The sequence below is a fragment of the Cololabis saira genome, chromosome 7 (assembly GCF_033807715.1).
Source record: "Cololabis saira isolate AMF1-May2022 chromosome 7, fColSai1.1, whole genome shotgun sequence".
Lineage (NCBI taxonomy): Eukaryota > Metazoa > Chordata > Actinopteri > Beloniformes > Belonidae > Cololabis > Cololabis saira.
Genome location: NC_084593.1, coordinates 45630579 through 45647485, shown reverse-complemented (window position 1 = coordinate 45647485; position 16907 = coordinate 45630579). Strand labels below are relative to the sequence as shown.

The 16907-nt window shown below is 40.4% G+C and overlaps 1 protein-coding gene across 1 annotated transcript in view; it reads left to right on the top strand.

Annotated features, from left to right (window-relative positions):
* spdl1 (spindle apparatus coiled-coil protein 1) overlaps window positions 1–15818 on the top strand; it is a 30449-nt gene extending 14631 nt beyond the window's left edge. The window contains exons 9-14 of the mRNA XM_061726447.1: window positions 3608–3714; window positions 6556–6676; window positions 11125–11191; window positions 12365–12553; window positions 12629–12704; window positions 15450–15818. Coding sequence (XP_061582431.1) covers window positions 3608–3714; window positions 6556–6676; window positions 11125–11191; window positions 12365–12553; window positions 12629–12704; window positions 15450–15582 — 693 coding nt within the window. The 3' untranslated portion in view covers window positions 15583–15818. The remainder of the gene's footprint in view (window positions 1–3607; window positions 3715–6555; window positions 6677–11124; window positions 11192–12364; window positions 12554–12628; window positions 12705–15449) is intronic.
* The last annotated feature ends 1089 nt before the right edge of the window (window positions 15819–16907 follow it).

Below are 16907 nucleotides of genomic sequence, written 5' to 3'. Positions count from 1 at the left end.
AGGAAACACCCGCACCAACACACCTGCTCTCTCAGGAAACACCCGCACTAACACACCTGCTCTCTCAGGAAACACCCGCACCAACACACCTGCTCACTCAGGAAACACCCGCACCAACACACCTGCTCACTCAGGAAACACCCGCACCAACACACCTGCTCTCTCTCAGGAAACACCCGCACCAACACACCTGCTCTCTCTCAGGAAACACCCGCACCAACACACCTGCTCTCTCAGGAAACACCCGCACCAACACACCTGCTCTCTCTCAGGAAACACCCGCACCAACACACCTGCTCTCTCAGGAAACACCCGCACCAACACACCTGCTCTCTCAGGAAACACCCGCACTAACACACCTGCTCTCTCAGGAAACACCCGCACCAACACACCTGCTCACTCAGGAAACACCCGCACCAACACACCTGCTCACTCAGGAAACACCCGCACCAACACACCTGCTCTCTCTCAGGAAACACCCGCACCAACACACCTGCTCTCTCTCAGGAAACACCCGCACCAACACACCTGCTCTCTCAGGAAACACCCGCACCAACACACCTGCTCTCTCTCAGGAAACACCCGCACCAACACACCTGCTCTCTCAGGAAACACACCTGCTGACTCATTCTTTCTTTATTTGGAAAGGACAAGTAGATAAAACGGTACAGCAATATTCAAGTAAATGAAAATGAATCTCCTTCCAGTTGTGTTTGTTTAAGTCCTGACATCAAGGTATACTGGTCCAAGAGAAGTATAGTCATAGTTGGCAGGTTTGTCTAGTGCTGGGCGGTATACCGGTCCATACCGAATACCGGTGTTTATTTTTCTTATGATATGAATTTTTCATATACCGTAATACCGGTGAGTATGTACAGTAGCGCACTCAACGTTGGGAACGCCGCGCGGCGCTACGTTTCACAGATAACTCAACTTTACCAGCACTTGTGGAGGGAAAACAACAATGGGAGGTAGCCCTGTGTTGAAAAAATTTATCTAAAGTTCGATTACTTTTCATCATTACATTACAACTTTTGGTATTTTTCTGTTTACGCCCAAAAATGAATGTTTTGTTAGACACAAGAATAACTGGTGCCATGTTTTTGCCTTTGAATATGTTTAAAGGTATGAAAACAATAAAGTTTTCAGTTATAATTGTATAAATTGTCTATATTTCATTACTTTATATACTGTCTTGGGGTTACATTTGCATATCAGCATTTGTTCTATCAGCATTCTGGGAGCTGATTAGTCCTTACAGCATCATTAGCTGCCAATACTTGCTGTTGAATCTCAATATAATACTAGTATTAATATATGTTGCAGAACTACAGTCATATAATTCATGCAACAGCTGAAAAAACAGTTTTAATAACATTAACAATATCGGAATAGAATCGGATCGAATCAAATCATGATAATCGATGGTGAATCTTAAGAATTGGAATCCAATCGATTCTTGACATTTGAAAGGATCCCCAGCCCTAGAAAACAGCAATGGGAGGTGAATCCTCCTCCTTAGGCATCAGAAAGACGTCTAGAATAATCAGAGCCGCTAGGGCTCCACATTCACCTGGATAGGACTCTGATAAAATACAACAGTTTAACTGATTACATGAACTATGAACAGAAACCAGGTGGTCACCTGGAGTTGCTGCGGAATTAATCATAAAACCCAGTCAAGGGGTAAATCACCGAGTTACAACATAATAGTACCAGAGAAATCAAATCAAATCTGCTCCCATGGGGGTGATAAATACCATCCAGTTATTCCAAAGTTTGTAAAATATGTCCCGTTGCATTTTTAGTTGGAAGGTCAGCGTTTCCATCCTAAAAATCTCTGCGGTGATACAAATAATCCAGTCATGTAGAGTAGGGGGGGTCGGAGTTAACCATCTCCTTGTCATTGCTATTTTACTTGCCACTAAGAGCATTTGCAGCAGTTTTAGTGCTGACTCGTCCTAAGAGCCGGTCCAGCTACTCAAGTTTGCTACAGAACATGAAACTGGAACCGGCTAAACTAGGTGTTCAAATCCAGGTATTCAGAGTTGTATTGATCTTCTATAGAAGGTCGCACCCATATCCATGTCTCCTCCTCCTTCCATGGAGCTACTGTGATAAGTCACCGTCTCCACCATATTGGATGTTCAAGACTGCGCTGTAAACTAATACAAGTAAATGGACTTATTTTCATAAAGCGCCTTTCTACAAAGAAATGTACGTTTTACGTCTCATTTATTCACTCACACACGCACTAATATACTTGGGAAACAGTTAGGCACCAAATATAATATATTTAATTTTCTCAGATGGCAAAAATAAGACCTTTATTGATCCCACATAGGAGTAATTCATGTTCTATCAGCTATAGAGAACAAGGTAGTCCCCTCACAAAAATAAGAAACATAGAGAAACATATTTTCTCATCAGCAAAACATGTTATTTTATTGTCTGAAAAATTGTTGAAATGTTGTTTTATTGTCTGAAAAATGTTTCACATATGTTATTTTGTTACTTGAAAATTTTTAAATATGTTTTGTTGATGAGAAAATATGTTTCTCTATTTTTCTTATTTTTGTGAGGGGGGATATATATTGTTTTTCGGCACTACCTTGTTCTCTATAGCTGATACAACATGAATTAAAGCTGCAAGCAGCGATGAACGGTCCTCCACCCTTGTGCACGTTCAGGCTGCAGTGGAAGCTTGTATGACTTGATGTAGATTCTTCAGACCTGGACATTTAGTGGATGACACCACCCACGACTCTCTATATCAAACCATTCAAAAGTTATGGCTGGGTGTATGTTACGGTTTGGGACGAAGAAACGGCCGAAGAAATGGCATAAATTTTGCCAAAATTACACGATTTATTCAAAATGGCCGACTTCCTGTTCGGTTTCGTCCATGGCGCCAAGAGACTTTTCTTTAAGTTGTGACATGATACAGGTGTGTACCGGTTTTTGTGCATGTACGTCAAACCGTATTGTGGGGCTTTAGGCACAAAGTTTTCTAGGGGGCGCTGTTGAGCCATTAGACCACGCCCATTAATGCAAACCATGAAATATCACATTTTTCACCAGGCCTGGCTTGGTGCAAAATTTGGTGACTTTTGGGGAATGTTTAGGGGGAAAAAGGCCTTCCTTTCATCGAAAGAAAGAAAGAAAGAAAGAAAGAAAGAAAGAAAGAAAGAAAGAAAGAAAGAAAGAAAGAAAGAAAGAAAGAAAGAAAGAAAGAAAGAAAGAAAGAAAGAAAGAAAGAAAGAAAGAAAGAAAGAAAGAAAGTCCCAACTATATTAGTGCGTGTGTGAATGAATAAATGAGACGTAAAACGTACATTTCTTTGTAGAAAGGCGCTTTATGAAAATAAATCCATTTACTTGTATTAGTTTACAGCGCAGTCTTGAACATCCAATATGGCGGCGACGTTGACGTATCACAGCAGCGGACAAGAACACTGGATGGGGCGTCCACGTTTATATGTCTATGGTCCCACCAGCCTGGGACCTCAGAGCCGGTACCTGGGGGCCTGCAGGAGCCCCCCCCCCGTGCATGAACATGATTGCATGCAGGTGGTCCCTGTAGTTCCTAACGGGGTGTGTTTGTGCAGGTTCTGCTGAAGTCCGGGCCAGCCAACCCGGGCCAGGCAGAGCCAGGGGACGGCCAGGACGAGACCTACTACACCGACCTGCTCAAGATGAAGCTCAGCAACACCGTGTGAGTTCAGCTGCTCCCCTCTGTTTCTGTTGAAATGTTCTGTTATTTGAAAAAGCTATTGTTTCCATATACACACTGCAAAAACTCCAAACCTTAACAAGAATATTTGTCTTATTTCTAGTTAAAATGTCTCATTTTTAGTCAAACAAATCTCATTACACTTAAAACAAGACTCATCACTGGAAAAAACAACAATTTTCACCTGTTTCAAGTAAATTTTCACTTGAAATAAGTAGAAAAATCTGCCAGTGGAACAAGATTTTTTTGCTTGTAATGAGAAGATAAATCTTGTCCCACTGGCAGATTTTTCTACTTAGTTCAAGTGAAGATGTACTTGAAACGGGTGAAAATTGTCAAAGTTAGTTATTTTTCTGGTAATGACTCTTGTTTTAAGTGTAATGAGATTTTTTGACTAAAAAAGAGACATTTTAACTAGAAATAAGACAAATATTCCTGGTAAGATTTAGTTTTTACTGTGCAGTATTACATTCACTCCTTGGACCAAATTTTTTCAATTTCAATTTTATTTGTATAATACAACAAAAGTTGTCTCTAGGATCTTTCCAGAGACCCAGAACATAAACATGAACCCCCGAGCAATTATTACATAAACAATGGCAGGTAAAAACTCCCCTAGTGGGAGAAAAACCTTAAGCCAAACAGTGGCAAGGAAATTAATTAATTTATCTCAACATTTCGCCTTTTTTCTCAACATTTTTTATTTATTTATTTATTTTATTTTATTAGTTTGCACACAATAAAAGTAACATTTATGATCAAAATAGTAAAACAAATGTGACAGGAGAGTTCAAAAAGCCAACAGGCTTATGCAGCGGAGCTCCCCTCAATTTAGGAAATAAAACAGTAATTACAAAAAAACAAAAACAAAAAAAACAACAAGACGAAAACTATAAACAAAAAACAAAGAAGGTTAGACTACATAATTACAGATCATCAACACACACACACACACACACAAAAAAACCCTAAAAACTTGACGGAGAAAAAACAAAAAAAGAAAGGAAAAAAAAAAAACATTTCAACTTCATTCTCGACATTTCGACTTTTTTCTCGACATTTTGACTTTTTTCTCGAAGTGCATAATGAAAAAAAATCGTCCTCTAAAATATTATATTTTTATTTTTCTCCTGCCTGGCCCTAATACTCTTCCATATTTCTTACATGGCTTCAGCTTTCTGCCGTAAAACATTGTAGAGACCAACTGCTACACTGCAAAAACTCAAAATCTTACCAGGAATAGTTGTCTTATTTCTAGTTAAAATGTTTCATTTTTAGTCAAAAAATCTCATTAAAGGGGACCTATTATGAAAAACAAGTTTTTTCTTGTTTTAACATATATAAAGTGGTCTCCCCTCACCCTGCCAGCACAGGGGAGACAAAATACCATGAAATTCTGCAGGGTCTCTGACCCCCGCCTTCAGAGTGTCACCCCCAGTGTCACGTGGCCTTTTTTTGAGCCATTCTGAATCTGCGCCTATGGTGACGTCACCATAGGCGCTCATTTCCATAGGTTCAGCCTCCGCTGCTGAAACCACGCCCACAACCAGCTCTCTACGGAGCTGGAGCGGTGCTTCCTTCAGCCAGTCGGACGTGGCGCCGCGGCAGAGCGGATCCGGGTTAAATCATCCAGGTTCCCGGGTGGTTTGGGAGCTGGGTCCTCGGGGGTCTGTCCCAGGCTGGACCAGCTTCACCCTCCGAGATTTTCAGCCAAATCTGTCGGTTTGATCCTCGGTAACGGGCGATGCGCCGCGGATGCGCTCCGGAGCCGATCTGTGCGCCCGCCGTGGAGTTGCGGCGCCCGCCGCACAGCAACCGCCGGGCAGATCCGGCTGAAATTCCGCTGGTCGGTCCCCGGGAGTCCCTGCTACCAGTCCAGGCGGGTTCCTGCGGTCCCGGCCGGTCGGAACCGGTCAGATTCCCCCGTTAAAGCCGCGGTGATGCGCGCTGCCCCAGCAGCGCTGCTCCCGGGCGCCCGGCGTGTCTCCGGGGCAGCGTTCAGACTCCGCCGGGTAGATCCGGCTTAAATAGTGCATAAATGTTATTTATATACAACTCATATTTTATTTTTTTAACAATAAAGTTTCCATTTGTGAAAATTCAGTGTTGTGATAATTTACAGGCTTGGGCTGCTCTGGCGGAGCGAGGTTTATGCTCCTCCCCTGCTACACGTCATTCAGGGAGCCAATCAGCACAGAGCCTCATTATCATACCCCCCCCTTCCCTAAAAATGAGGCGCAGAAAAAGGGGTTAGAAGCGGTAAAACTAGTGACAGGGCCCACAGGCTGGATTTATCATTTATGTAGAAAAAACAAGCTTTAGATTGTTTTTAAGACATTCAAGGCCTGTTTAAAATATACATTAAATGCCATAAACTCTTGCCTTAAAACAAGAGTCATTACCAGAAAAATAACTTATTTGACAATTTTCACCTGTTTCAAGTAAATTTTCACTTGACATAAGTAGGAAAATCTGCCAGTGGAACAAGATTTATCTTCTCATTACAAGCAAAAAAATCTTGTTCCACTGGCAGATTTTTCTACTTGTTTTAAGTGAAAATCTACTTGAAACAGGTGAAAATTGTTGTCTTTTCCAGTGATGAGTCTTGTTTTAAGTGTAATGAGATTTCTTTTGACTAAGAATGAGACATTTTAACTAGAAATAAGACAAATATTCTTGTTAAGATTTAGAGTTTTTGCAGTGTACTCTTGAAAAGGCTGTACCAGCGTAATGAACCTGCTGTGAGCTCATGGTTGGTCCAGGGGTGACGGTTCTGGTGGTTCTGGTGGGTTTACCTGCACTGACCTGCTCCTGTGTCTCCAGTAAAGACGCAGAGCGTCTGGGGGACGAGCTGTCCCTGCAGAGGATGAAGTCTCTGTCGGAGAGTCAGAGAGCGCTGGAGCTGGAGAGGAAGCTCTTCACGTCTGAGCGGCTGCTGAAACAGGTACGACTCCGTCCCCGCGTCCTCCATCGGTCTGCACCGACTCTGTGCAACATGAACCACCCACAGGTTTATGGAGCTTTTCCACTAGCACCTACTCAGCCCGGCACGACTCGCCTTGTCCTCGTTTCTTTTCAATACCCAGATCAGAAGTAGGAGGTTAAAGCGAAGCTGCTGTGACGTTTGTAGCCTTGAGCAGACGTGGACTGAGAAAGATCCTGGTATATGTTTTCATTCCTCGTGGCCCCATCTAGCTCTGTCTGGATATTTTCCTCAGACACCAGCTTTAAGGCCACGTCTACACAGAGCCGGGTATTTACAAAAACTGATATTTCCCCCTCTACGTTTTGAAAAATACCATCATTTCCAGGAACCTGCATAAATATCTGTTAAGGTGCTATGAGCAGCCAAACCTACAGGGGGCAGTGTAACGAGAAGATAAAGTCATGCTAGCCAATCAGAATCCTGGAAAAAAACATCAACAAATGACACGAGTAACTTCCAGTTACTTCCAAGATGAACCAGAGTCTTTGGTTTGGAGTGACAGAGAAGTGGAGTTACTTCTCAACATTTTGACTTTTTTCTCAAAATTTCGACTTTCTTCTCGACATTTTGACAATTTTCTCAAAAACTCGACTTTCTTCTCGACATTTCGTCTTTTTTCTCAAAATCTCAACTTTTTTCTCAAAATTTCCACTTTTTTCTCGACTTTTTTCTCAAAATTTCCACTTTCTTCTCGACTTTTTTCTCAAAATTTCCACTTTCTTCTCGACTTTTTTCTCAAAATTTCCACTTTCTTCTCGACTTTTTTCTCTCAAAATTTCCACTTTTTTCTCTCAAAATTTCCACTTTCTTCTCGACATTTCAACTTTTTTCTCGACTTTTTATCTAAAAATTTCAACTTTTACCTCAAAATTTCAACTTTTTTCTCAAAATTTCAACTTTCTTCTCGACATTTTGACTATTTTCTCAAAATGTTGACCTTTTTCTCAAAATTTCAACTCTTTTCTCGACATTTTGACTTTTTTCTCGACATTTTGACTTTTTTCAAAATTTGGTCTTTTTTCTCGAAATTTTAACTTTTTTCTCAAAATTTCTCAAAAACGGATATTTCCGCCTCTACGTTTTGAAAAATCCCATCATTTCCAGGAACCTGCATAAATATCCAAACCTACAGGGGGCAGTGTAATGAGAAGATAAAGTCATGCTAGCCAATCAGAATCCTGGAAAAAAACATCAACAAATGACACGAGTAACTTCCAGTTACTTCCAAGATGAACGAGAGTCTTTGGTTTGGAGTGACAGAGAAGTGGAGTTACTTTTAAGTGTGACTTTAGAATATAAAACAGGTAAAATACAAGAAAATATTCACGGTGACCAAATAAATTGTAAACACGGGTCGCACACATGATGCTGGTGACGTTTCTGTCTCATAATGTGACGTTCTGAAGCCTAAATGTCCGTTTCTCTCCGTTTACAAGCAAACGTGAAGACGGAGGTTTTGCAAATCTCCACTTTGGCCGCAGTTTTCAGAAATTATGGTTTTTGGTGACTTTGAGCTTCGTTTTCGTGTAAACGAACGGCCAAAACGCATGAAAACACCACCGTTTTTGCTACATGTAAACGGGGCCTAAGAAGGTCTCCACCTCAGAATTTGACCAGGGAACAGATTTCTGTGCTGTCATTTCCTGTTGAATAAAATTAACCAGAATCCGTCAGAGTCTCTTTCTCTGATTTCCTCCTCCTGACTCTGACGTCTGACTCCAACCCCCCGACCAATCGGTGTCCTGTAGTGTGATGATGTCAGATACAGCCGACTCAGCAGCTTAGAACATTGACAGAATACAGGGATTAAAGCAAAAAAAAATCCCAGGACGGAAAGTTTTCAGACCCCCCCCGGTGGTTTAAATTTAGTCATTTCAACCATCAGGGGGAAGGATAGGTTGCAAATTTGGATTACAAGGTACAGTTAAGACCCATTGGCTTAGCAGTTAGTTATTTAGCAACGTGTAAGTACCTTTAGTGTACATTTTAACTTTCTTACTCTTATGTTTCAAGTCTCCCCTATTGTCAACAATGCATTCAAAAAACGTCTGTGCCTTCCTTCACGACCAACGCCTGATCCATCTTACTATGTGACTGTCACTGTTTATGTTGGCCTTGTGTGGCTTGGCTTGTGTGGACAACAACACGAACAGAACCACAATGCAATTCAATATTGACGGTGGATAAACGCCTCCGCCTACTGCATTGAAAGCCAATCCCGATACCACCCCAATTGAAAACACCGCCCTGAATAATTTTCATTTGCACCCGCACTTTTGTGAGATACAATAATTATAGATCTTTTCTGAAACACATAATTCAAGAGAGGACACAAGTATTGCATTACTGTAAACCAATCATTAGACCATACCTGTTACGTGTTGTAATCATATCCTTCTTTCTTTCCGTTGCGATTGAAAACGTAAATTTATAATCCATTCCTGTGAGTTCATCTTTTAATCCAGTGGCAATATCCGTGCTAGTAGATACTTTTTATGTAATAATGACAGGGGGTTCTAAACGAGACACTGCACTACAGACTCGCTACATAACTTTGAACAAAGCATCTGAAATTAAAATGCAGATATACGTACAAGCTCACAGCTCGTCACATTCGTAATGCAACGTAGGCTTGTAGCTCCGCAGTGTTTAAATTGCGGCACACCGACATGCGACGAGGTCTAGCGCTGAGTTATGGTTCTGCGTCACACCAACGCAGAGCACACGGCGCAGCCGTGACGCCGTTGTGAACCTTCAGACTTCTCCGTCTCTCCATTTCGCCGCGGTGCAGTAACCCCCGCGACCGCTAGTTAGCGATCTTTTTCTGAATGGTTTATCCGACTTTTTCCAGTCACAGTGAATCAAAGAGATAAGGACAACTATTGTGCAAAAAACCAAAACAAAAAAAATCACACATAAACGAAGAAAAGAGCCTTGAAAGTTCACGACTGCTTCAAACCGGAAACCGGAAATGCGTTGCTCAAACTCAAACTCAAACTTTCTTTATTTATATAGCACCAAATCATACAATATCATTGCAACACATGGTGCTTTACATGCAGAATAAAATAACAATCAAAAACACAATTGGTTGCTCCCAAGCGAACCAATCACAGCCCTCTCAGTCTGCGTGTGGTCTGCGTCGCCAGGCTGAGTTATTAGGTGTCAGGTTACGTGCATCTAAAACCAGAGGAGAACTTTACTGTGTGTGCACAGCCAACAGCTGATTGACTTCAGTGGGCGCCGTTCGACAAGTCACCGCGGCGCTACAGACACCCCGGTGTTCATATTTTTTGTCGGATTTGCGCTGATCTCATAAAAAAATATCAAAAAAAAATCCCCAGGACGGAAATCCGTACCCAGTACGGAGAACTTTAATCCCTGAGAATAGATACAGAAAAGTATCTACTCGGCACGTTAGACCCCTAGTGGAAAAGAACCGAGGCGAGTCTAGTCAGGCTGAATACCAGGGTTCGTACGTTTTGAAAAAACCTGGAAAAGTCATGGAATTTGAAAATGTCATTTTCAAGGCCTGGAAAAGTTTTGGAAACACGAGTTCACCCCAAAAGTTTTGGAAAAGTCATGGAATTTATTTTCCTCATTTAATGATAACATTTAGTAATAACAGCCTATAAGATAGATTTAAAATTGATCAATAAATATTTCATATGGAAAAGTGCCTATTCATTTTTCAGACCCTATTACCTCAGAAACAGTTATGCCTCGGGAATTTCGTCAGTTATTTGTTCTTTAATGTGACTGTGCAATATTAGATTACTATACAACATACAGGACTGTCTCAGAAAATTAGAATATTGTGATTTTCTGTAATGCAATTACAAAAACAAAAATGTCATACATTCTGGATTCATTACAAATCAACTGAAATATTGCAAGCCTTTTATTATTTTAATATTGCTGATCATGGCTTACAGTTTAAGAAAACTCAAATATCCTATCTCAAAAAATTAGAATATTCTGGGAATCTTAATCTTAAACTGTAAACCATAATCAGCAATATTAAAATAATAAAAGGCTTGCAATATTTCAGTTGATTTGTAATGAATCCAGAATGTATGACATTTTAGTTTTTTTAATTGCATTACAGAAAATAAAGAACTTTATCACAATATTCTAATTTTCTGAGACAGTCCTGTATACTACAACATATTGCTGGTATATCAATGTTAGTTTAAATAAATGTTTAGTTTGTATAAAACCATAATTGTCATTAGATCTCCACTGGGGTGACTTTTGACATACTTTTATTCCTATATTTCATTCAAAAATTGATGTTTTAAAGGTCATGTATAGTCATGGAAACTTGTTGGTTAAAATGTGTATGAATCCTGGAGTAGGTGCTGGTGGAAAAGCTCCATTAGTCGTATATATTTCTGTTCCTGCAGGTTCAGAGTGACAAGATCAAGCTGCAGCTGCGGGTGGAGGAGCTCCAACATAAATATGAACCCAAAGGTACGGAGCCCCCTCCCACGTCGGTTATACCCAGTACTCCAGTTGTAAAATAAATCAGGGGGGATGGTGGATTTTATCATATGGGGACAGATAATTTGTGCTGATTACAAATAATATAATATATTACAAATAATAGCAGTGACCAAAACACCTGCAGAAATACTGCAGGAATGACATAGCAGCAGTTAAATGCAGCCTTCTGTAAGCTTTAAATATCCACTGGGCTTACATCAAATACATCAAAACACAACAATAAAAAACACTTTTCTGAACTTATCAATATGACTCTGTCCTTCACAGGATAAGTAACATGGATCACTGCAAAAACTCACAATCTTAACAAGAATATTTGTCTTATTTCTAGTTAAAATGTCTCATTTTAGTAAAAAAATCTCATTACACTTACACTTACACTTTTCACCTGTTTCAAGTAGATTTTCACTTAAAATAAGTAGAAAAATCTGCCAGTGGAGCAAGATTTTTTTACTTGTAATGAGAAAATAAATCTTGTTCCACTGGCAGATTTTTCTACTTATTTCAAGTGAAAATTTACTTGAAACAGGTGAAAATTGTCAAATAAGTTATTTTTCTGGTAATGACTCTCAATGTTGAAATCAGAATCAGAAAAAGGTTTATTGCCAAGTTTGTTAAACACACACAAGGAATTTGTTGCGGTGATTGGTGCAATACAATACAAATATAAAAGCAAATATATAAGAGATAAAATGTATAAACAGAAATGTACAATATGAAGTTTTTAAAGTGCCGGATATGAGTCTGTACAAAAGTGACTTAGGATGTGCATTAATGTAACGCATAAGGTCAGGATTGGAATGTGTATGTTAATGTAACGTAGAGTGGGATGGGGGGCAAAAAGAAAAGTGGGAAATGAATCCGCTGGAGTTGTTCCCCTGATGTTCATAAAACGAGACAAAGTAACACGCACCAAATCACCGTGGCGGCCATTCTCTGCGGCGCCAGAAGACATATGAAATAGCAGTAAAACCACTTTCATTGACGAAATGACATAAGGGATGGCAGTTTTACAGGGGGATGATTTGGACCGTTTTTATTTCAGGGGGGATGATTTGGACCGTTTTTATTTCAGGGGGGATGATTTGGACCGTTCTACCTGTAACCTCCTGTACATTTGAACTGGTGTCATATCTGCAGAGTTGAGAGAGAACCCGGTGCAGAAGAGAAAGAAAGAAAAGCTTCCTGTTGACGTCACGGCAGCGCCCGAGGATCCCACCCCCCACAGGAGGGACCAGCCCGTCTCCGTCGCCGTGGAGACGGTGGCGAGGGCAGGTTCTGGTTCTGACCCGATCTGCCCCCCGGAGGAGACGAGCAGGCCCCCCCCAGGTCTGACCACCGCCTTGAACATGAACATGCTCCGTGTGCTCGTGTCCCGCCGTGATTAACCTCTGACTGCTGCAGGTCCAGACGCCGAGGCCAAACCTGCCAAGTGTGTGAAGATCAGTCCAGACGACCCGGCGGAGATCCCCGGCCTCAGGTGAGAGGAGTCCACATGTCTCTCCTTGTAGCATCTTATAATGTCATCATTTCCTGAAAATGTAATAACGCCTGAATATGTAATAAAATCCAATAATGTAATAACTTCACCAATAATGTAATAAAATATCCTGACTGATATTGTAATAACATTTTTACAGATAATGTAATACCTTATTATATTATTGGGAATTCATTACATTTTTAGGTGGGTCTATTTTTTTCAAAACTGATAATGTAATACTTGACACTTGACAGATAATGTAATATGTGCATTTTCAGTCCAGAGTTCTACATTTTGTGTTTTAAGTATTTAAGAATGATGAATACACTGGATTTGAAACACCAGAATGACTATTGGGTTAAATTACAGACTTTGAGTAGCATGTAATAAATGTTATTACAATATCCGTCAGGATATTTTATTACATTATTAGGGTTTATTACATTTTCGATTGAGTTAAGTGCAAATTTTATTACATCTTCAGGCGTTATTAAATTTTCTAGAAATGATTACATTATAGGGTCGGGTGCTACACTCCTCATCAGAGGTGGTAGAGGAGCCAAAAATTGTACTCATGTAAAAGTACTGTTACTTCAGAGTAATATGACTCAAGTAGAAGTAAAAAGTAGTCATCCAAATAATTACTTGAGTAAAAGTAAAAAAGTACTTGGTGAAAAAAACTACTCAAGTACTGAGTAACTGTTGAGTAACGTCTGATTTATTTTTTTAACACAACCATTCAAACAGACAAAAGTACAAAATAATCATCTTCAGGAAAATTAAATCAATAAAATAATAAAATAAATTAAAAATAAAAAAATAGCTTAAATTAAAATAATCTTAAAGTAAATTCAAGTACTTTAATACATAATAAAAATAATAACAGAATAAAAAAATTTATTAAGCACAAGTAGCACAAAATTTCAAGCCTTTGTACTTTGTAGGAAGGAAGGGAGGAGAAAAGAAGGAAGGAAAGAAGGGAGAAAAGAATGAAGGAAGAAAAGAAGGAAGGGGAAAAAAGGAAGGAAGGAAGGAAGGAAGGAAGGAAGGAAGGAAGGAAGGAAGGAAGGAAGGAAGGAAGGAAGGAAGGAAGGAAGGAAGGAAGGAAGGAAGGAAGGAAGGAAGGAAGGAAGGAAGGAAAAAAAGAAGGAAAAAAAGAAGGGAAAAATGAAGGGAAAAAAGAAGGAAGGAAAGAAAGAAGAGAAAAAAGAATGAAGGAAGGAAAGGACAAAACAAGGAAAGAATGTACGAGGGGAGAAAATAAAGAAGGAAAGGAGTAAAGAAGGAAGGAAGGGAGAAAAGAGGAAGGGAGAAGGAAAGATAGAGCAGGAGGAAAGAAGGAAAGGAGAATTAGGTCATTTTGACCTAAAGACAGTACAAGGGTTAACCAGGCTCCGCAGGCAGAACTAGAACAAACCCATGTCTGAACTTTATGCAAATGAGCAGCGGCGACGCTGAGGCAGCGTCCAATCACAGACCGGGATTCCTGAAGCAAGAAGCCTCAATGCAGATTGTACTTTCATGTACACACAAACATACACTCATTCACATGTACATGAGCAGAGCTGTGCACTAACAAACTTATTTTATCAGGAATTAATATATCTCATCCAGCAAACTGACATTTTTGCTGATTTGACTGCTGTTTTTACCTGAACTTTTTTTCTCGTTTTTCTTCTGACGAAATCAGGGCCTTTTTTCCCCCTAAACGTGCCCCAAAAGTCACCAAATTTTGCACCAAGCCAGGCCTGGTGAAAACTTTGATATTTCATGGTTTGCATTAATGGGCGTGGCCTAACGGCTCAACAGCGCCCCCTAGAATACTTTGTTGAAAACTTTGTGCCTCAAGCCCCACAATACGGTTTGACGTACATGCACGAAAATCGGTACACACCTGTATCATGTCGCGACTTAAAGAAAAGTCTCTTGGCGCCATGGCCCAAACCGAACAGGAAGTCAGCCATTTTGAATTAATTGTTTTGGCGTAATTTATGCCATTCCTTCGGCAGTTAATACGGCCCGAACTGTAACGTGCCCCCAGGTGTGTTATACATCAAAATGTGAGTCTTGAACCTGCGACAAAACACGCATTACTTTTCTCTTTCAAAAATGTTACCGTGGCGACGCTAGACGCCAAAAAGCGCGCCCACCATTCATCTGATTGGTCCATATTTGATAGTTCCTATTTTCTACAATAACTTTTGAATGGTTTGACATAAAGACTCGTGGGTGGTGTCATCGGACTCGGTTTTGAGTCCTTGAACAAAATTGGTGCAAATTAGCCCCGCCCCTTCTTCTGATTGGTTGATATCTGATAGTTCCTACTTTCTGCCATAACTTTTGAATGGTTTGATATAGAGAGTCGTGGGTGGTTCATCCGCTAAATGTCCAGGTCTGAAGAATCTACATCAAGTCATACAAGCTTCCACTGCAGCCTGAACGTGCACAAGGGTGGAGGACCGTTCATCGCTGCTTGCAGCTTTAATTTTATTTTTCTTCATAATCATTTTTCATTTTCTCCCGTTCAAATCCAATCACTCAGTTCGTGGTGGGACGGGGCTGATCTCCGCAATTTTAAGCCTTTTATAATAATTAAAAAAAAAAAAAAAAGGTTGCTACTTCACAGATTTCACTTATCACGGGTTCTTTTTGGAACGTAATCCCCGATAAAACCAGGGATTGCCTGCTGCATGTCGTTGTTAGAGACTGCGTGTGCTGAGCGTGTGGTTGCTCTGTCCTCAGCTCTGCTCCCACCGACGCCCAGGAGAACCAGAGGCCCAGCAACCGGGAGGAGAGGAGGAGGAAGCAGAGAACCGTGGAGATGATCCACGTCAGCTCCAGCAGCAGCATGGAGACGCAGTGTGCGCAGCAGTAGAGCCGCTGCAGGAGCTGCTGCAACAGCTGGAACTGCTGCAGGAACAGCTGCATGTGCATGGAAGTGCTGCAGAAACAGCTGGAACAGCTGCAACTGCTGCAGGAACAGCTGGAACTGCTGCATGTGCATGGAAGTGCTGCTGTACTGGATGAAATGGTGTTCATTAGAATAAGAATCCGTTCCTGTACATTCCTTGTGCTCTTCCTCTTGTATTTTAATCGCAATAAAGTCATGTGGGTGTTTCTGATGTACTTTATTTTATTTTTATACCACGGTCTGTGTGAATACTCCATTCTGATTGGCTGGCAGGTGTAAGTTAAAAGTGATAATCTACACCTAGAAAACAAGTTCGGCCAAATTGCCTGATATCTTTAATCTTTAATATCAATGTGCTGGATCAACTGCCAGGTGGTAACCACGGCAACGGAGATTCAGGGAAGAAGAGCCGGCTACCGCAGGACGGAGACGAGGGATTTTGTAATTTCTTTTAATTTATTTGGGGAATTTAACAATTTTGATGACTGGGATGCAGAAGAGGAGAGAAAAGAAAATAGCCGAGCAGAGCTGAGCGGACTAGAATATCTCCCGTTACCAAGGAAACTGAGTTATGGCTTGTTAGAAAACGTAACTTACCAGGTTCCAACGGCTGCAGACGAGAGATTAAATAGTCGCTCAGTTGTGGCTTGTTATAAAAGTAACGATTTACACTGAAAACACATTAAAGCATGAATAACTGATTTAATATTTATGTCTTTTGGTAAGTGACTGGTATAAGCGGGATAATGCCCTTCCAGGTGTACATTAACATACCTGGCGTCGTCCATATATTTCTGATAATGTAACCTCGTCGGGCATTATCTCTTATACATATAGCCCTTTACAGCCACTTCTAGGTGGGACAACTCCATGCTAAATAAATAGACACCTCATCGATTGTCTTCCCCTTTCCTGGTGTGGTGAATATTTTTAGCCCCTTTTTTTGTGAGTGAAACGATTTTTTAACTATTTGACTGGAACCTGAATTGAATTAGATGCATATTTTTGAATGTCATGAACACATGGAAAACTAATTATTATCCAGCAATTCACTTTAATACAAAATAACAAAATGAACTGAATAAAATAAGTATCTTTCTTAAACAGAAACTTGTCCTGCTTAACTTAAAATGTTATGAATTAATATAAAACAATAGAAAGAAAGCAGAACATCCATCCTGTAATAGTGCACATTTTTAGTGCAATAACAAAAGTGCAAACAGAAAGTCTGTAGAAACTTGTAAACATATTTGTTCCTCAAAGGCCATGACTGTAGGTTACAGTTGGAG